Raw genomic sequence first — 21259 nt, 5'->3', positions numbered from 1 at the left:
TGGCATTTGTCTTAGTTATGGTTCCCACTGCTGTGAAGAGACACCATGAGCAAGGCAACTCTTATAAAGGACATTTAATTGGGGCTGACTTACAGTTGCAGTTTCAGTGGATTATCATCATGGCAGGAAGCATGGCAGAATCCAGGGAGACATGGTGCTTGAAGAGCTGAGAGATCTACATCTTCACCCAAAGGAAGCCAGGAGCAAATTGTTTCCAGGCAGCCAGGAGGAGGGTCCCAAATCCCAACCCCACAGTGACACACTTCCTCCAACAAGGCCATACCTACTCCAAGAAGGTTACACCTCCAAATAGTGCTATTCCCTGGGCCAAGTTCGAACCACCACAGCATCTTATGTCAGGCTATATTTAGGTATTGATCCCTTCTGATGAATAGCTTGAAGACTTGTTTCTTTCTCCGGATCTAAAGACTGAAATCTTCTATCTGCACAGGAAAACAACAAACAATTAACTTTTAATTATTGTTTCTGAACTGTCCCTTCTGTCCCTCCTCAGGGAGTCTTATTTGAAATGGATTTTGAATCCTAGAGTGCCTGCTGTGTCCTACCACTGTTTAACTCTTTGTCTTTCTCACTTCATATGCAGCTGCATCTCTCCTTGGACACAACATCACCAGCTTCCCTCCTCATCCAGTCTGTTGTCCAGGAATGTAGCAGGCATCCATTCTTGATTAGTTTGTTTCTGTCTCATGACTGCTAATATAACTTCACAGATGCAAAATTCTGTTCAGTCTTTTACCATTTGGATACTATCCCATTTCCCCCTTCTGTTTCTTGTGGCAACTCTCCTTTACAGGGAGAGGTCTTCCTAGCATTTTCTTTTCAGAGCCAGGAGCACAACCCAAGTCCAGGAACCCAGTCTTAACCTCTCTTCTTTAGTACCTTTCTATTTGCGAACAGTTACCCCCCTTTGTACTATCTCTGACTTGTGGCTCCTGATGAGATTTTAGAAGGACGTGGAATTCAGACAGGAAGTCAAGATGGCTTGCGTAGAAACCAAGACAGAACCAAACTTTAGTGTTTTCTAAAAAAAAACTGTCAATCGTTCCAATGAGGGGATGGTGGTAGCACCAGGGGAATAGATGTCATCTCAATGGTTGCCCACCCAGTTGTATTCAGCAGATTGTGGCATACATGATCTAAAGCCTGCAGCCACTTTGCTCCTAGTGTGGACTGTATGTTCTTCTGTCCTGTGGTGTGGAAACTCTAGAGCTTCTTTGCCAACATACTTCACACAGCCCTTGCTTACTTCTACCTACAGCCCTGGCACATTCATGGTTGCTTCTCTAATTCCAGTTTGCTTAGAGAGAGAGAACCTGTTCTCCCTTGTCCTCTGGCCCTGGTAGCTGACAGATAGGCATAGATGGATGGCAGTTTCTACTGGATGGGGAATAACATGGTTGTTTGAGTGACATACTGTGCAATTAGTGGTACCTGCTCATATCCTTTTCATCAGTCCGTCAACTTGGTGCCTCATCAGGAAACAGAAGAGATGCTGACTTCTCTCTTCTGATTGGCCACCTATGTAGGGGTTCTCTTTTTTACTAGTCTGCCTTCCCTTGTTTGTGCGGAGGCTTTCTGCATCATTCTGGACTTGTGACTGGGTCCAGCTGAAGACTAACGTGCCCTTAGTCCCAACAAGATGTGGCCTTTGAGGATTCTGTATCATATTTCCCCTGGCGTCTGGATGTTGTTCTTGTTGCTGTGACCAGACACCTGCCAGAAACAACTTCAAAGTCAAAGTGTTTGATCTTGGTCAGAGGCTAGAGGATTCAGTCCATGGTGGGTAGGGCATGACAGAGTGGATCTGTGCCAGGGAGGAGAGGGCAGTGCAGCTCTGCTTGCTTTCTCCTCTCACCATGTCCAGTATTTCCAGATGCTTGGCCTATGGCGTGGAACAACAGGGTGAGTCTTTCCCGTAACTCAGTTCTCTGTGGATACATCCTCGTGGTCACACCCACAGGCATGCCCCATTATTCTTTAGGGTTATTCTGCATACAGTCTAGTTGATTGAGAGGATTCATTATCATAGTCAAGAACTTATTAGAACTATAGTAGTCAGGGGTAACCTCCTACCCAGGAGATTCTGGAACCCAGTGATGTTCGTGTCATCCTGGGGAGTTGGGTGGTTGCTCAAGTTTGAGGACCACTGAGCAAACCAAGGTTGAGGTGGTCACTGTGCTTTCCGTATCAACCGCAGAAGCCAATTCCCGAAATCCACCTTTAGAGATGCCTTTGAAGATCCCATAGGAGCTGGGGGTGGTGCATACCTTTACTTCCAGCACTTGGTAGGACAATGTATGAGTCTAGGGACCCTGAAGTCAAAATGGGATCCATCATGAGATCCTGTTTTAAGACAAAGAAGGATTCTGTGGGACTGGTTTCCACATAACTTTTCCATTTGTTTAACTCAAATTTCTGCAAACTGAATTGACCCCAGAATTCTTCCAACCTCTACCATGCTCCTGGTCCTGCCTCATTAGCTATCAACACCATTTATGCTTTTTCTTCCATTCAGAATCAACTTCCATGAACTTGGATGTTGTCATCTAGAATTTTCCTCCTTGGGTTTCTACTATTCATCTTGGGTTCAGTCTTGAAGCAGAGTCACAGCTGTTCTTCTCAGGCCACTGGGATGCCCTCATTTGGAAAATAGCAGACCTGGGTGGGATGGAGGATGTACTGTTGACTAGCACTAGGAACATGGGTTTTTAATGAGGCGTTGGAAAAGCCATGTACCCATAATGAAATGAGTGCAGTATTTACAGTCAGACGGGTAATACAAGCACAGATGTAGGCGTCTCCCAGCTTTGGCCTGTTAGCCTCAGTGTTTACACCAACGAAATTGGAGGTGATATTAAAACGATAAACAAAATGAATGACTTGTAAGCAGTATCGATTAAAAGGTTAAGAAAGTAGTATATCCAAAAAAAAATCTGTTTAAACTATCAAGTACTATAAAATATCATCTATTGTTATGTCAAAAGCCATGCTTGCAGAGAGTCTCCATCCCTCTGCCTGGCCTGCAGTAAGTGATCCCAAAGCTTCCGTTCTCTTTCAGACAGGCAGAGCCCCAGAGCACTAGAGTAATGCTTAGTCCTGAGGGACCTTGTTCTTCTGACAGGTGAGAATGATTTGTAAACAGCACAGGCTCTGTTTTATGTTCCATCTTCCTTAGTATTGATTTGTTTATCAAAATTTTTATTTATAAGGAGCACAAAAATAAAGCAGCCCAAATTCTGCAGGATGCATCACAGGTTTTGAATTAATGAGGTCCAAATTTATGAGGGCTCTGGATTGTTTCCTCCTTCCTACGATGGAATAAAGGAAAAATTGTGCTTGCTATGGAAGAGAGGGTCCTGGTGTGCCTTTGGTTGGTTGCATGTACCTTTTCCATGCCTCCCTTCTCCTCTTGAGATGGATGGCTTGTCCAGCTGCTAGCAGCTGTCACACGGCTTGAGATTTGTGCAGAAGGCTTCATTTCAGTGTCGACAGTGCCATGAAGGTGTGAATCCTTACTACAGTTCTCCAACAAGAATGTCCCTTGTGGAAAGCTGAAGAGTGAATGATGTAAGGTGTGGCAGAGCCAAAGGACCTCATGCAGGATTCTCATGACTTTGTTATCCCAGAACCAGGAACCCTGATAGAACTGCAAGCTCTTGATTCCTATCTTGTTTCTGCTGAATTCATCTATGTAAGTTGTTTCCAGTATTCTGATCCATGCTCGGGTTTAGGAACTGGGATAAGAAGGAAAGGGCGGGGGACAGGCTTCCCTTTCCAGAGGAAAAGTGTCAGAGCCCTGAATATAAACCTGCAGGGGCCCCAGAACATGGTCAGTGACTTTCCCTGTTCACATAAGTGTTAGATCTTAGGCTGTTTCTATTTCTCTTGAGGAGGGCAGTGTGTGTCAGTACTGGACATTCACTAGAAGCCAAAGGAGCTTATTTAAAATATGTCCGATTCACTTCTGAGTCAGAATGTCTGAAGCTTGTAAGGGCATCTGAACTTTTCAGAATTCCACGTGATTCCAAAGTTACCCTATGTTGAAATCTCCAGACCATGGTTTGCTAAGAGAAAACAATTTTGTTTTATTGGCATAAGATGTATTTTTTTCTAGATATTTATGTTTGTATTTATATCAGAGAATTTGGCATTCACTATAGAAAGAAATTAAAAAATAATAAATAGTGAAAAAGAGAAATAATTAGCTCTTAGATGGCAAGGTCCTTAGGTATTTTCTTTCAATCACTTTTCTCTGTGTTTTTTTTTTTTTTTTTTAAATGCAGTGGCTTGATACTGTTGTTATTGTATTTAATATCTCATTTTCAAATTTACATATTGCAAGTTCAATTTGTAAAACACACTATGGCAATATGAATGCTTAGTGACTTTCCTTCATATCTGTGTGTATGTACTGAGGGTGTTTCTTGGTCAAGTTAATTCTTCGACATTTACAATGCCTGTGTTTCAAGCACATCATAGATTCCCATTTGAATGTCAGAAGTCTAAAATTAACGTTTTTCTCTCTAAATTTCTTCTTTCGTGGTCCTTAACCTGCCCTTGTCTTTTCCTTACCTCAATGCATATGAAGATGTCTGTACCTTGCCAGTTAGAGGATAGAGTTTTATTGCATGAAGTCGAGAAAGGGAAACAGAAAGATGTTGCCAGTGTTTTATAGCCACTATTCCACCTGGCAGCTCAGCTGCTGCTGTTTCTTTTTAACTTGCTAGTCTGTGGTCCCACGGGTTGTGTATGATTCATGGATACACACGTGCTCTTGTGTACACACACACACACACATTCACACACATACATCCACACAAACACACACACACACAAACACAGATAGAAGGGTACAGAGAGGGAGGAGGGGTGAGGGAGAGAGAGAGAGAGAGAGAGAGAGAGAGAGAGAGAGAGAGAGAGAGAGAGAAAGAAGAAGAAGAAGGAGGAGGAGGAGGAGGAGGACAAGGAGGAGGAGAAGGAAGGGGCTGTCATTGGGCCCATTCCTTCCTGCTTTAGAAGAGAAGAAAACAAAGATAAAAAGCAAAAAAGAAAACCATCTAGTAACTGAAGAACTTGGGCAGTACAGAAAAATAGCACTCATGGACCAATCTTTCCAAAGTAGCTATGTATCCTCTGTTTTTAAAACACTTTTGGAAGACTTTATTTGTTTCCTATTGTTATGTGTCTAGGTGTTTTGCTTACATGTCTTGTCAGTGCACCACGTGCACACAGAGTCCCAGAGAGAGTGTTGGACTCTCAGAATTAGAGATGTTTGTGAGGTGTGTGGGTGCAGATGGGTGCTCTTAAGCATGAAGCCATCTTTGCAGCCTCAATCTACATCCTATTTCAACCTTTTAATGTCTTTTTGTAAGATACTCACCTGAAAATTTACAGCTCTGTTATTGTATGTAATGTATCCCGTCGTCTACACTTGCTCACTTTAAGAAAGGATGGTGGGAAAAGGTCATGGGTCCTCACTTAGCTTAGTTCTCTGTCTGACTTGTTCTTCAGGATGGCACAAATGCAGTCACAAGTAGCTATGCTTTCACACCTAGGATTTTCGATCTCTTCTTGGGCTTCTAAGATGTGGTGCGGTCATTGCTGGTGATGTTGGTTAGTGTCCACGAGCAATGATAACCACCATGGAGCACAGGGTGCTCAGTTGGCACTCTCTTGTACCATGTTGCCAAACTACAATGTTCAGCAATCATTTTCAACTATAGATGCTTCAACTTGCCATAAGTTAATCAGGGTACAACTCTACTATAAGTTGGGGAACATCTATAAAGCAACATTCTAGTGTACTTAGTGGTCACTCTGAAATGCCACAGTCAAACTGCCTTTTGCCCTCTCTTCTTCTATTTCCAATGTAGCATTAATCTTTGTCACATAGCTATATTATATATATGATATATATATATATTATATATATGATATATATATCATATATATATTATGTATATAAGCTGTGTGCATAACATATATGTATATATGTCTATATATAGCAATATATTCTCAGTAATATATGTGTGTATATATTATATTTATTATAATATATATAATATTTTCCTTGACCTTGTGACTTAGCTGCTGGTTTGAATATAAGCACACCATCATTGTTGGGCAAGATGGAACTGTGATTGTCTTCTGTGTTGCTTTCGTGAATGCGTCAGGTAATTCTGCCCATCTTCTTGCAGGGCATTATGGGAAGGATGCTTACCGAAGTGGAGGACCAGATCTCCATAACTTCATCTCATCTGGATTTGTCACATTAGGAAGAGGACACACGAAGGGTACAGTGGAAACCATTTTTTACTAAAATACAGAGGTTGCCTAGGGAACCCCAATCTGAAATGTGAAGATGGTGTAGAGTCCTGAGTCTTACCAAGGATCTGGAATAAGTGGGGTGGTTCCATGGCAGCATGCCCTGGGCACAGATATGACCAGATGGTCACATTTATGACTTTAGAGGGCAAAAGACCTCCAAGACACATCCATCCTGCTCTGTACATGGGACACAAATGATGGTGGCTCCCTGTGGGAAGGGACCACAGGCAGCATGGTGGGAAATGCTATCAATGGATGCAGTATTTGTAAAGTGTGTGTTTGCCTCTGGGCTGTTATTCCCTTCCCTTTCAGAAGTCCTATCTTATACCCAATGTCAATGTTCTGTACTGTGAGTTTCTAAGCCAGCGTGTATGTGGACAGCTCCGGCTTCCTCGGTGTGTCTCTGTAAAACGGTGATGTGGGCACAGAGGTAGAGGTTATTCAGACCTTCGAGCTGCAAGATGAAAGCTCAGCTAGTGTTTCTGCCAAGCTGCTTTACAACCTAGCTGACAGCTTGCAGAGCATCTGCACAGGGGTATGGAATCCTCCCTGATTCTGTCTTTTGTTTAAATAGCCCTGCTAGTGTTGTGAGCATTCTGTCACTGGATCCCTGACTCCTTTGATTACCTTCCCGACACCTGTGTGCTGTTATAGACCAAATGTGAACCCTGTTGTTGGGTTGTTCCATTTTTGTCTTCCTCTGAAATATTTGTCTGTTTCAAGTGTGAGTGAACAAGGACTTCACATTTTCTTACCTTCTGTGCTCCTACTTTTTAAATTCCCTGTGATGTGTGTTTATCCTATAGAGAAAACGATAACTGTATCTGTGTATGTATTTTCTGTTGTCTATTTGTGTCTAAATAAAGTTTATTGAGGATACAGGTGGCATTTGTGGCTATTAAGAGTTGCAGCTGTTGTGGAATGGGGGATGGGCTACACAGTTAAACACAACTGAACCACCCCAGAGACACTTGCACCAACGCAAACATGGATTTAGCACCTACATCTCCACTTAGTGGTAATTACCAATTGCCACGAAACAGGCTTTAAAATTCAACATTTTAAAGTAAAACACTTACTACCTCCCATGGTCTCTGGGGGTTGGGGATTTGGGAGCTACTAAATTGGGAGGATCACTTGGGAGTTTTCAGTGACCATGTTAGGCAGGGCAGGATCATCTAAAATATTGACCGATGTTGGCAAATATAATTTCAAGATGTCATACTTCCATGGTACTATATTGGCGGGAGGCCTCCGTCCCTCCCCATAACACTCTCTCTGTGGTTCTACTTGAGTGATTTCATAATGTGTTGGCTAGATATCCTTGGAGTGGTTGATTCCCAGAAGAAAAGGGCACAAGCCACAGTGTCTTTTATGACCAGATGTTTGGTCATGCACAGCATGATTTTCCCAGTATCTTGTACATGTGAGTTCTTTTCAGAATAGGAGATGGCTATCCAGAGACAGGAATTATCAGGAAGGTCAGAACATTGAGCACCATTTGGAAGGCTGACTTTCTATTATGTATACCTCATGAGTGAAGGTGGAAATCTGCTTTTCAAATGCAACGCAACAACTTACCAAGACTTCTCAACTGTGTAGGTTCCCACTCTTATCCCAACCCCTTGAAGGTGTTCAAGCCATAACACCAAGCAGTGAACTCTTTGTATTGAACAGGAAGAAAATAGGAAGCAAAATACAAGGTCTCCTTGTGTTGTACAATTTGCACTTGGGAAGCAAAGTCAGGTCTTGAGAGCATGTAAGAGAACGGCAGTGGAGGAGGGTCTAGAGATGACATGTGGGGGAGGGAGTTATTCCTGCCATGGATGAGTACTGGGGTCAGGTGAACAGAGAACAGCACCCTAGAAAGGGAAAGGCTTGAAGTAAAAGCTTTCTTATATATTAGAAATGAGAAGGAAGCGTTTCTGGTCTATGGAGCAGAAGAGCTACAAGGCTGTAGGAGGTGTTGGGTTTGTTCCAAGGTTACCTGGGAGATGGAGATATGGTGAGACTATCAGAGCTTGTGCACAATGAAGATCTTTCTAGATCCCATGAAGGGTCCCTGAATGAATAACTTTCTCTAAGTGATACTTGCCAGAGAAGAGACCGGATGCGATCAACTTTGATGTCTAGTAAGACACATCATGAGGTCCGAGGCAGGAAACATAAGGACGATGCTGAGGTTTTCAAGCTGGAAGGCCCACAGCCCTTATGCTAAGTTAATAATCTCAGCAGCAAAGGAAGTTGCAATGTGTCTCTCCAGCAGTTTAAGCCCCAGATATGAGCACGAGCTGTGGTAGTGCTGTGGATATTCCAGAGACTGCGCAAATAACACCCAATTTAACTCAGAATCCCTGAGAAGGAAATGAAGCCAGGATTTGGCTTTAAAATTAATAAAATGCATAGATTTTAGCCAACAGTTATTCTGGGCAAATGGCCTAACAATAATAAGAGTATGGGAGAATACATGGTCAATGAGATGAGACTGGGATATTATATTTTAAGAGGTTCATTTGAGAAGGCAGCATGGTGGAAACCAATGCCCATAGACCCACCATTTGCTGCATTTGTTCAGGATGTGGTAGAAGAAAACAGAAGTATGAGGTTTTCTATTTTTATCTATCCATAGCTTTGGGTGATGATCAGGGGCAAGTGACTACTTATGCTATTGGAAGGCTGGAGGAAGGAGAGATGTTAAGGTTGTTTTCAGAGATCCACTTCCACACTTCAGTACTACCGCAACTGAGGAGACATTCACTAACCACTCTCTTCCATGTCTGAGCTCAATGCTGTCTCCCTGTAGGCCTTCACCAGGCTCATCTACTAGTTTGACCCACATCACTCTGGGGCCATGCTGACATCTCCCACCTGTACATTGGTTAAATGCTGTAGTAGTTCTGTTTTTTTTTGAGGATTGAAATCAGGTATTTTCTCCTAGAAATAAGAGATGTGTATACATGGGCGTCTGTGAAACCAGAGGATGTCATGCACACGTTAGAATCTAAGCATGAACCCTCAGATCATCCGTAGATTGTAGCAAGAGACTTCTGAGACATTTGACTGAGAGAATCGAGCTTACATACTTTCACAGTCTCAGGAGCCAGGGGAGTGAGTGGGTTGAACTGTACCAAGGTGTTTGAAGGCTGGACTCCAGATAAAGCACAAAGCTCAGAAGGCGTCCTAGTCTCCATGGCAACAGCGAAGCAGGATGAACAGTGAGAAAGAGAGAGGGTTCAACCACCTTGTCTGAAAATGGCCTGTGCGAAGCTGGTACTCCATAGGACCATTCTGTAATGTAGTTTTCTATGAGGGAGGAGTGTATGGGCCCATGGATACAGAGTAGGAGGAACTCTTGGATTCATAACCAAAGGCATCATGACCCTATGCTGCCACCACTTGCTGCCCGATCTGTATACATAGGACAACTTTCATGTATGGTCCATGTGACTGAATACCAAGACTCAGCCATTGGCTGGGAGTATCCAGAGTTTTTCAAGGGTATTTCGTGTGATCCTAGAAAACACACAGGGTGTTCTCTAAATCCTATGGTTAGGAAAGCACATGCCAACCATGTGGTGCTCTTTTATTATAATTGAGTTAATCTCACATGATATGTGGCTGTTAAAACTCATGTATTCTAGTCACAGGTGCTCCTGAACTAATGCAGAATGCTGCCTTCATGCAGTGAATCCATCTCCTGATATACCTGCTTTTCAGAAAGAAAAAAATAGATACCAGACGAACAAAACTCACCACAATACCTAGGAGAGTCTTAGTTGGATTCTTTTGTTTGCAAGCTTGTCCATTTTGCTCAACAGTGGCTATTCTACAAAGCTCTTCATGTGCTATAGGCCTGTTAGTAAGAATATCCCCTACCCTGTAGGAAATGTGGACGATGCCAACACTCAACTGGCCAGAACTCTATTCATATCTAGAGCTGTGCCAGCAGCAATTCAACCATGGGAGGCTATGGGATGATCATGGATTCCTACATACATTTCCTCAGCCACCCAAAGCCCGCCTGTGGGTTAATACAACCCTGTTGGCCTCTGTAGCACCTACTTGAGGAAACGGGCTACTTTGCATTGAAGAAGTCAGATGACAAGCTGGCCAAGGAAATAGATATCATCCCTTCTTGGCTCAAGTCATTCTGAGAAATGATTGGGTTGAAATGACGCACTGCCTGATATCTTGGCGTGACATCTGAGCCGAACTCTATCACTCACTGTCTTGATTAATGGTGTCCTTGAAACTTAATCTACATTCTGAGTCCCGGGACACACATGTCCCTGGATAATGCTTATTTGTAGACTTTCCATCATTGGTCCATGTGGCTATCTGGGCCAGGCTTGTAAAATATTCTGTCGGAAATAAAGGGTAGTGGAGGAAGTAGGCTAAGAATCAGGATGCACTGCGAAGGCTCCCTGCTTCAGGAAATGTCAGTTCTTCCCTCTAAGTGTGGATACCTGTTCTAAAAGCAGAAAAGCTTGAGTACGACTAGATCTCCCATGGTCTCCAGTAGTGGGGTATGAGAGAAGGCTGTGGCAACTTTGGAATGATGAGTTCGCTCCTTATTTTACAATGCTTATTATTCTAACCTCTTCCTCTGAGACAGGAGGGAGGCTTGCGCAAAGCCTGTTAAACCTTTGAGTGCAGTGCTGTCCTCAAGGTCTCTTTGGGTGAGATGAGGGCATCAGGTTCTTAAGATTTATATTTTTTTTTGGACACTTGCTCCCCCAACCAGTTGGCCTGATAGCCTCCTATTTTGTAATTTCTCACTAGCTATGTTTAGGCCCTCTTTCCCTGAGCCTTGGCTTCGAGAATAGGTTTGTGGCTAATATTCTATCTGTGTAGCCCTGACCTTGGTGCTAACTGGTCATCCAAGTTGGGAATCTCCCCTGTCATGAGCTAGTCTTGGCATTTGCCTCCCTTGTCCTCTGCCATGTCACAAAAGCCAAGCAACGAGACTACATCCAAGTCACTGAGGACTGTGGCCAGTAGAGGATTTCTTTTCTACAAACAGTTGTCTGAATTTCATGGGTGGCCTAGAAGTGGGACACATGTTCCCAGAGCCCTACTTTATGAACCATAGTCATGTTATCCTGGAGCTTGTTCCCTACATATGCTAATAGCATGGAGAAATAAATAAGCTCCAGGCCTTTCTGCCTAGAGCTGTGGCCTCCAGGATTTGTCATATTTCCTTCTAAATTCTGATATAAACTCCCTTCATTAAGTGATCAATAATTTTTTAAAAGAATAGCAGAAAGAAGAGTGTCACTAGAGGAACACACACTTAAGCCTGTCTCTACTCTGTGACATCTGTTGGTAAGATACCATCACATCACATCACATCACATCACATCACATCACATCACATCACATCACATCACATCACATCACGATGATATCCACTGATATGGGTGATCTGGGCTGATGTGAAGACTGAAGGAAACACATGCACCAGCATACTGAGGACACAAGAAAGGCTAGCCTTCTATGCTCTCCTGTCATTGGTGCATGTACATGTAACCCACATGTACCCAACAGGGCAGCTCTGGAGCTAGTGAGGAGGGAAGTCTCTCAGGCTCTAGCCCAAACGGCCAGGGAAACATCGCTTTAAGAAGATTGTAGATCATTCACATACACATGAAGATTTAAGGAACACCAACACAAAGCAATTCCCCTTTTAAAATCCTGAGTAAATTCTTGTGAGGGATCTGAAGGTCACATCCATTTCTGAGATTTGCCTGTCATACTAAATGCATCAGAAGCCAGATTCCTAATCTGGGAAGGAAGACAATTGAAAAATGAGGAGTACTTGAACTGGAAGTGGGGATACAGAGCTATTTCCAGGTATTATAACACCTTATCCTAGATAGGAGGTGAAAAAAAAATGCAACCAAGGCATGGGCAGTTGCCTATTTTGTTTATATTTATCTACAAGTTGAATAAGATGAGCAAAAACACTATCAGCCTTTGAGAAATTCGATAATATAATGTCTAGTAAGTAAGGAGAAAGTTCTGTCCAGTAGATCCCAAAGAGTACACAGGGTGTTAAAGAAAGGAAACATGACCACTATCTGAAATTTCCCAAGTGGCCTTCTGTAGGACACCAGAGCTGAGATGGTCACTATAGGACAGGAAAGGGGTTAGCTAAGAGTTGGATGGAACATGCATTTCTGGTACATGAGCACCCACAGAGCTATGGATGTGGGGATGACAGCAAGTTGAGAGTTTAGGACATTATTAGGGGCAGAGCAGGAAAGTGGCCAGTGCAGAGAGGGCACCTGTGGGGAGGGCACAGGAATTGGAGCTAGAAAGATAGGCTGGAAGCCAAGTCCCAAATCATCCCAGGTACAAAGTTTAGGTTGAGTTAAGAAATTTACTGGGAGTTGGGAAGAACTGAGATGGGGTGATAGGGGAGGATGCTGGGTGGACATTAAGGAACTGTTGGATGGGACTACGAAATTCTCCTGTGTGGGTTGTATGGCAAAAGTGACTCTGGGTAACAGTATTGTGCTTCCATCTTTAATGAACTGAAGGAAGGGAATTTGAATATTTAGTGGTACAAATATGATAACCACATTGTGACCATTGTACCTCGTAAACATATGTGTGTGTGTGTGTGTTCATGTATCAGTTAAGAACTTATTTAATGTAAAAGATTCTAGATACCACTTCCCAGTCATCCCTCTTCCTTTCTACTCTTAAACCAAATTACAAAGCAACACAATCACTCAATTAAAGGGGCCTCTATTGTCAGGACTCCTCCCTGAGCAGATGTGGACATAGCAGTGACATGCAACTCCCTTGGCCTTTTCCTAAAGAGTGCCCTCTTTTGCATGAATCTATCCTGCAGCAGCCCGGGCAGCAGATTGCTAGAAGGAGCTGAATAAGCTCATGGACCTGTGGTCCATAGAGACTAACAACAGCCTCTGTTAAAAATGTTTCATCATGCCAGGTTTCAGTTTCCTCTAACTAATTAGAGATTCATGAGACCGTTGTCCTTTGATATTCTGGGATCCTTTATGTACTGCTGAACATAAAGATGCTGCATCAAATGAAACAGGGAACTTTACCTCGGAGGCGATCTGAGAGACAAAACACAGAGTACTCAGAGTGACTTGTTTGCCAGCTCTGAGAAGTAGTGATGAGAAGCCCTTGTCCCTGCAAGCATGATGACCGATAAGGGTTGTGCCCCCAGGGTTCACAGCGAAAGTTCATCCTTCAGCCCTGAAGGTTCCTTCTGCCAACTGCTCTTAAACATGCAGCCTGGCTTCACGGGGCCCTGAGCTTATAAAGTATTCAGCCCTGGATCGGATGAATGTTAGTGCTTGTGTTCTCCATTGCTTCCCAGTGAATCATTTGTTCTCTTGCCCTGGGGGAGTAATTCTGGGGAAGCATAATGCTTTTCTGGTTTTTCACTAAGAGCAATTGAACGCAGATGCCTGGAATCCATTCAGTGTTAAAGTACAGGGCCACCACACAAGAGCCAGCTATGCACAGACTGGGGGAGGAGGGCAGATCCTACAGAGGCTTGTGTGCCCGCTGATGAAGAGGAGGGTCCCAGTGTGAGCAAAGAACATGAAGCCAAACCTGTGAGCCACTGGGCCAGAAATAAGTGGCACTTTAGACTCTCTGGCTCTCAGGAGAAAGGCCCAAGTGGCTAGAGCTAAGGGTCTTTGGCAGCCTTGAGTAAGACCAGATGATGGCAGCTGCTCAAAGGGACAGGCTCTGCTGTTCACTTTGTGAGTTGACTAGCCCTAGGAAGGCTGTAGTTTTTACTCTTCAGCCCAGATTCTATTGTTTGCTTCATCCTCATCTTTAGGAGACCTCGTTTAAGAGATCACATTTGTCAAGGGGCTAGGAAAGCCGAAGGCTGTAACTACGCAATGCTTCTTCAGCTCTCTGGTGTCTCCATCCCGTTAGCAAGTTAATCATTCAAACAAAGCTCTGGATACTGCTCATGATCCTTGTCACCTTGATGGCCAGCTCGAAGTCTGTCCTCAGTCTGTTCCCTTCTCTTGTCCTTATGCACGCTGTCCCCAATTAGCCAGTATTATAGTCTGCACTTCTCTTGCTTCCTGTCCAGATAACCTGCAAAATCTCTGGAAACATTCTTTAAAGCACTCTCCCAAATTCTACGCTGTTCTATGCAACCAGAATGATCTCTCTCTACCCCAGTTTAATGTGATGTTACCTACCTCACCTACTGAGCCTGAAGCTCACATCTGTTGTGAATACTGATTTTATGGATTCTCAAAGGCTCTTTATTGGAAACTTGGAACAGCATTCATCCATCATAAAAGTACTGACTGAGTTAAAATCCCTTAAATATCAATATATACACTCTCATCCTCTCTATCCACGTTCATTGGTTGGCATGACCCAAAAACAAAACCTCAAGGCCCTGCGCTGTCTAGCTTGCTGTTCAAAGTTCCTTATTGGTACACCCACTCAGGCAACCACTGACTTCCTTTATGAGCATTCTTCCCTGGGGATGTAATAGCCTTACTGGACTGGCCGATCACTACTCAGAACTCTACTTGGATTTTCTTTTCTTGCTCATTTTGTCCTAATTCAATCTGTACTGCTAGGTAATTTATCAGAGGTTTATTTTGCTCACATTTTTTTTTTTTGGGTGGGGGGTGTTATCAGTTTTTTTATTTAAAATTTATTATTAGATATTTTCTTTACTTACATTTCAAATGCTCACATTTTTGAGGATAAGAAGTCCAAAATTGAGAGAGAGACCATCGGCAAGTAAACTCTTGCCCTAAAGATACCATCGTCACAATGACAACATTAATCCTCTCTTGAGGATAGAACCTTGATAGCTGCACATATAAATTTAATTCACAATATTTCTATCCTTGATGGCTGCAATAGTCCCTCTTGTTTGGAGTTGGAGGGATGGTGCAATGGTTAAAAGCATTTGTTGCTCTTCTACTACAACTGGGTGTGATTCCCAGAATGCATATGGTGGCTTACAACCATCCTTAACTCCAGTTCCAAAGGTTCTAACACCCACTTCTGGCCTCTGTGGGCACCAGACATACACTTGGTGTAATACAATACATGCATGCAGAAAAACACTCATATATACTAAAAAGATAGCACAAACAAGAACAAAAACAAAAAAACAAAAAACAAAAATGCCCTGCCATTGTTTATATAGCCAGTAGCAGGCTTTTTACGTTGCTATTTAGAAATAGTTTCTAACACACATGAAAATAATAAAAATAGTTTGAATAATTTTATATTCCTCATTTTTCTAAAATTTAACATTCGACCACTTTTGCTTCATCATTCTCTCACCTTTTCTATCTCTGTCTCCTTATGTGCATGTGCCCTCATGCAAACATATACATAGATGCATTATATATGTTTTGCTAAGCATATGTGAAATTTACTTGCATTACCAAAAATAAATTGCAGGTATAATGGCCACTTAGTCTCAAATACTCAAGTGAATATCCCATAAAATTAACTCTTCCTTTCATAACCACACTGTAATTATTGGAATCAGAAAGTTGGCACTGATAGGAAGTCTGTACCAAGCTAGTTTTTACACAAATATGTCACTATATGCAACTGCTTTTCCTGAACCAAGCTCACAAGTTATTAGGTTTATTTCAAAGTATCTGTCTGCGTTTGTTGCTGTTTGTAAATTGGGTCCATGCACTATTTATGCTCTGTAACCGATTACATTTGTATGGATGAAGATTATTGACTCTGTTCATTGTCCATTCCGTCTCTCTGATGCTTTCTTTCATTGTGAGCGCTACTTTTATCACTGACATTTTTGGTTGTGCATCATATCATATGCACATCGAGGCAACTTCTCTACATTATATCTAATTAATCTCACTTGTCTGCTGGCATAAGCTTAATGTCACTAACAGCGTGTCGGGTGATACCAGTGCAGAGGGGCACATCTTCTCTTTGTCTAGTCCAGTGGCAATGCCCCTAGACTATTCCTAAATCACTCTCCTTAGGAATAAGATAGAAGGTAGAAAAGTGCATAGTTAGAGAGACCAGGCAGATAGGTAAGCAAATACAGTTGTGGAGAGACATTAATTTTCATTAACGAAGTGCTCCTTCACTCGTATTTTATGGGACTTGTAAAAATATTTATCCATGGTGAGTGCTGAATTCTCCTTTTAAAAAAATATTTATTTCTCTATTTTATGTACATGAGTGCACTGTCACTATCGTCAGACACAACAGAAAAGGGTTTAAGATTCCATTACAGATGATTGTGAGCCACCACATGATGGCTGGGAATTGAACTCAGGACCTCTGGAAGAGCAGTCAGTGCTCTTAACCACTGAGCCATCTCTCCAACCCTGAGCATTGAATTCTTTTGAAAGCTTTATATCTACACTTCATTCCTTAGTTCTGTTAACATTGTATATATAGCAGTTGGTTTACTAACACTGGCTCCATCCATGACTATATACATATATATGACTATATGATTTTATATACATGTACACACACATTCTGTGCCATTACTTTTCCTCTATAGTTCACTCAGTTGTCTGTTGGTTGGGTAAAATTCATCTTGCAACTCATTGTTTAAGAAGGGCTTATGGGTACAGTATTTCCGAAATTCTGTTATCTTATACTAGTGCTCTGTAGACTTGGTATGTGAAGGAAAGTTCATCCAGTAATAAAATTCTAAGATCATACTTCTGATTTTTGCAAACATTCCTTCTTGCCATTGCATTGCTTTGTATATATATTTAAATGTCTGATAGCAGATTAAGTCTTCTACTCTTGTAAGTTATTTGATCTTCTTTACATTTTTTTTTTTTAATTCTGCTTCAGTTCTTGTGGTTCGGGTTGCTGTTGTTGTTGTTTTGTTTTGTTTTAAGCCTGTTAGTTTTACTAAGACATTTGCTTGTCATCCTTCCTAGGCCAGATATCCAAAGTCCTCTTCTATGAGCCCAGACACCTTTGTGAGATACCCACAAAGTCTTTTAGCAACGAACTGTCATTGGGCATAAATAGAGCGAATGCTACCTGCATTTTCTGCCTTACCCTAAAAAGAGGCTCATACTCCTTCCCTCGGGGCCCATCTGTCTTAAATGAAAGTTCATTGACAGTCCCTTCCAGTTTCCCAGGCTGAAATCATGATATCATTCTGCACAATTCTGTTGATGCCCATTTCTTATGTCATCCTCATTGCATATATTCCCCTCCGAAGTATCCTTGAGCTCCTTCACATTGGTCTAGTCCCTCAACAGAACCATGCAATAACACATATCTAATTCAATTGAATAGCTGCCTGCCTGAAATTCTTAACAACCCTTGGCTCTCTACTTCCCCACTACAAATGAATCTTCCTTTAATGCCATTTTCTGTATATCTGACTTCTTTTTGGAGTCCTAGCAGGGCTCCCAGTCTGCTACCTAGGATTATCAGGTTTTCCAACTTCCCAGTCATGCTGACTGTCCTTTCGATTGGTTCAAGCCATCCATGGGTGCCATGTCATTCACTGGGTGCATATATTCTTTCTGCAACCATACGATCAGACATGTTTTCTCCCTATAGTTTCAATGACTTTTAATCCTTCACTTACTTTATTGCTCTAGACAAATCTTAGCTCTATTTTTTTTCCTCATGCATTTCAGCCTCGAAAGGGCTTCCCATATCTGCAGCCTGGAGCAGTTGTTATACTGGCATACCAATCTTTAAAGCATTTGTTGACGTATAACGTGACTTAACTGTCTCTGTGTATCCATATGCCATGTGTGTTTTTAGTGGGACTCTGATCCCTTTGATTAAACCAGACTTGGGGCAATAGTACAGAGCAAAGAAACCAAAACTTACCTGGAGGCCTCTGTATCTAATATGTATTTCCAAGGCTGATGCTGGCCTCGTCTCAGTTGGGTAAATGTTTTAACTCTGTAAGTAGCTTTCAACGTAGTTTATGGAATGTTCAGAATAAATCTTCTTGGGCCCAAGTTTATGTGGTGGAGCTCTATAGTCATCAAACAGCCTGTGGTGAGATACTGCAATAGAAAGATTTGGCAAATTCTAGCAAAGGTCTTCTTCTTTTTTTTTTTTTTTTCTCCCCACTTCACACAAATTTTGCTCTACATTTGAATAATACTTTGAAGCCATTTTTTTTCATGGATGGCCTCGGAAATCTAAACCGTTGAGGGCTGCAGCATCATGGAGCTGCCTGGAGCAAGCATCCTCTTTGTTGATGCGGTAGAAGAAGAAGAAACATGGACACGGCTTCTTGAAAACATGTCCCCTGAACTGTCGTCTCATGTCAGCTCTCATCAGTAGCTGCAGGTCATAGATCATGTAGAGCACTGAGAAGGAGGAGGTAGAATGCAGCCTGTCAAGGAACCGCAATGCTTTAACTCTTTTAGACCATAATCTCCAATGGTGTGCTCAAGTGATGCTTATTATAGCCCAGAATTTGAATGTTCAGATTGCTCTCTCTCTTATACACAAAATATACTATCACCCACTAAACCTTAAATGCCCAATGTCATAGTACAGAGCTTAGAATCTCTGATCACTGAGTGATACATGAGAGCTTCTATATCTAGTCTACAAGATCTCCTCTTCCTACCCTCACAACTATAAATATGAGACGCAAAAGACATACTCCCTCTGAGTGTACACACACACACACACACACACACACACTACAGAAGAAAAGAAAAGGAGAAAAAAGAAACAGATGCTTTCTGACCACTGGCCATTAGCAATTTTGAAATTGCTATGATCAGACATTGTTAGTGTCTGACAATCAGGACACAGAAGTTTCCTTGATTCAATCTTTCTCAGTGATAGGGCTTCCTTGCCTGTTGGGTGCAATGGTGCCTAGCTCTACAGGTGTTTTCTGGAAAAGTTTTCTGATTTCCCTACTGCCCTCAGTTATATGTAAAATGACTAAAACCCCATTGCTTCCTCAGCTTCCCATAGAGAATTATAGGTCCTGGCTTGCTTGGCATCCTTAAGAGTCTGAGAGCTCCTGTTCCTTTGTTAAGAGAACTATGTAGTTATGAAGTTCCTCTCCTTTTTTGCTTCCAGCTTATTCCACACGCTAGTAAACATGCATATATCTAGCCCTTAGAATGCCTAAACCCTCCATGCCCACTTCATGGGAAGTGTTCTAACCCTGCTATCCTTAGCCCCTTTGTACTTGCTTTACCCAAGGCAAATGCCAATCTTCTTAGTAGCTGTGGAAGAGCAGCATAGGAAAAGGTTCTTCAGTGTTTCCATTTTCTGTGATGTCCCTATCAATGCCATTGACTAAAGCAAGTCATATAGGCCTGACACACACTTCAAGCAAGCAAAGTAATGTATGCACATGCGCACTGGGATAGAAAGAAGATGCAGAAACAGCGTGGTCACTGAATAGTATAAGGTGCTTCAATTTCAAGAAGACACTTGGGCTTCCAATTGTGAGGCACGGTCCAGCAGGTTTCAGCAAAACAGCAAGCAGTGGTGTTGACCAGAAGGTTATAGGAGGTATGGCTTCTCCTTTCAGGCCCAGGATAGACAAACAGACAGTCCTTGCACACTCTAGAAAGATCCTGGTTCTCTTCAGCTTCACTGATCTTAACACCTTGGAACAATTCCCAAAGAAAGAATATGGGGTGGGAACTAACTCCCAGGAGTTTCAGGAATCCACACAAGAATGTCCCTACAAGAGCACTTCTTGTAATTTCTGTGTTAATATAGTGAGAGGAGTCTACGACCACAGGAAACAGCAGTGTTGAAGGACACACACTCATTAGTGACACCCACTCTTGTGAGCCCAGTTCCCTAGAATTATTCAATGTGCTGGACAGCAATTGCTTCCAAGATGTTCTAAGGCTTGTTGGTTGGAAGTTCAAAAGCTGTCAGGGAGTACGGCTGCTGGAATCTGAGCAGGGCTTTGTACTCCATCACTTCAGAAGGATGCAAGCAGTAAGAACCCAGACACCTCCAAATGGGTTTGGACTCTCACTGTTCTGTGGATTCCTTTCTTTCTGGGTTTTGAAATGGTCACACCCAGAGCACGGTAATCCTGTTAGCCTGGTCGTTGATAAGATGGGTCTGTGAGACAAAAGTGCAAGGCTCAAGGACCTCTCCATACAGGGCCCTGGAAACACTCCCGATGTGTGGGGCTGGCCCGATTGTGGAGCCTGCCACATGAGTGGGCGTGGATATGGGTAGGGGTGGGTATGAGTGTAAGTGGGCAGTGGGTGACTGAGACAGGTGCTCATGCTCAGCCTGTCTTGTGATTAATTGGTTTCTCCTTTGTTTTATGGAACTTGACAGCGGTGGTTGTGGCTTTTCGTGGTTGACTACCCCCGGAGTACCTAATTACAGAGGAGATTTTTAAAAGCAACAATGAAAACGTTTTTTTCTAAATATGTTCTCAGTCCTCTCCCTCACTCTGTAATTGGAAGCAGACAAAAAGAAGAGTTAGATGATATTCCCAGAGGCCTCCTGTCAATCAACCCTAGAGTCCCAGGCAGGTCCCCCTGGGGCCACTCCAGAACACAGAGGCTGGAAGCCACCAGGGATAGAAATCAGGGGAGAGTAAGATCTCAACCTCCCAGGCCACACTCCAGTCACAGAGAACACTCCCCACTGCTTTTTTTTTTTTTTTTTTTAACATTTGAAAACAGGGCCTAAGGTATTAGCCAAGAACCAAGAGGAAATTATATACCTTGGTTAAAGAGGTAGTTTTCCTGTAAAAAAGAAAATAAATGAAAATATCAGGTAACTTCTAGGAAGTTGAAAGCTGGTCTCAGAAGTAGCTCTGGAACCAGGTTAACCTGAGACGGGCACCGTTGCCCCGTTGAATAAAAGGATCCATTGCAAGGGGAGCAGCATGCTTCTCCTTCTCCATTCATCTGTTGTGTTCATTTGACCCCGCAGAAGGCTAGCA

At 42.6% G+C, this 21259-nt stretch overlaps 1 protein-coding gene across 1 annotated transcript in view; it reads left to right on the top strand.

Annotated features, from left to right (window-relative positions):
• The window catches only part of Shisa6 (shisa family member 6), a 181161-nt gene that overhangs the window by 17330 nt on the left and 142572 nt on the right, over nucleotides 1-21259 (top strand). The window contains exon 3 of the mRNA XM_029546114.1: nucleotides 6219-6314. Coding sequence (XP_029401974.1) covers nucleotides 6219-6314 — 96 coding nt within the window. The remainder of the gene's footprint in view (nucleotides 1-6218; nucleotides 6315-21259) is intronic.

This window comes from Mus pahari, chromosome 14 (assembly GCF_900095145.1).
Source record: "Mus pahari chromosome 14, PAHARI_EIJ_v1.1, whole genome shotgun sequence".
In the NCBI taxonomy this organism is placed as follows: Eukaryota; Metazoa; Chordata; class Mammalia; order Rodentia; family Muridae; genus Mus; species Mus pahari.
The sequence above is the reverse complement of the archived record's forward strand: the minus strand, read 5'-3'. Positions and strand labels throughout refer to the sequence as shown.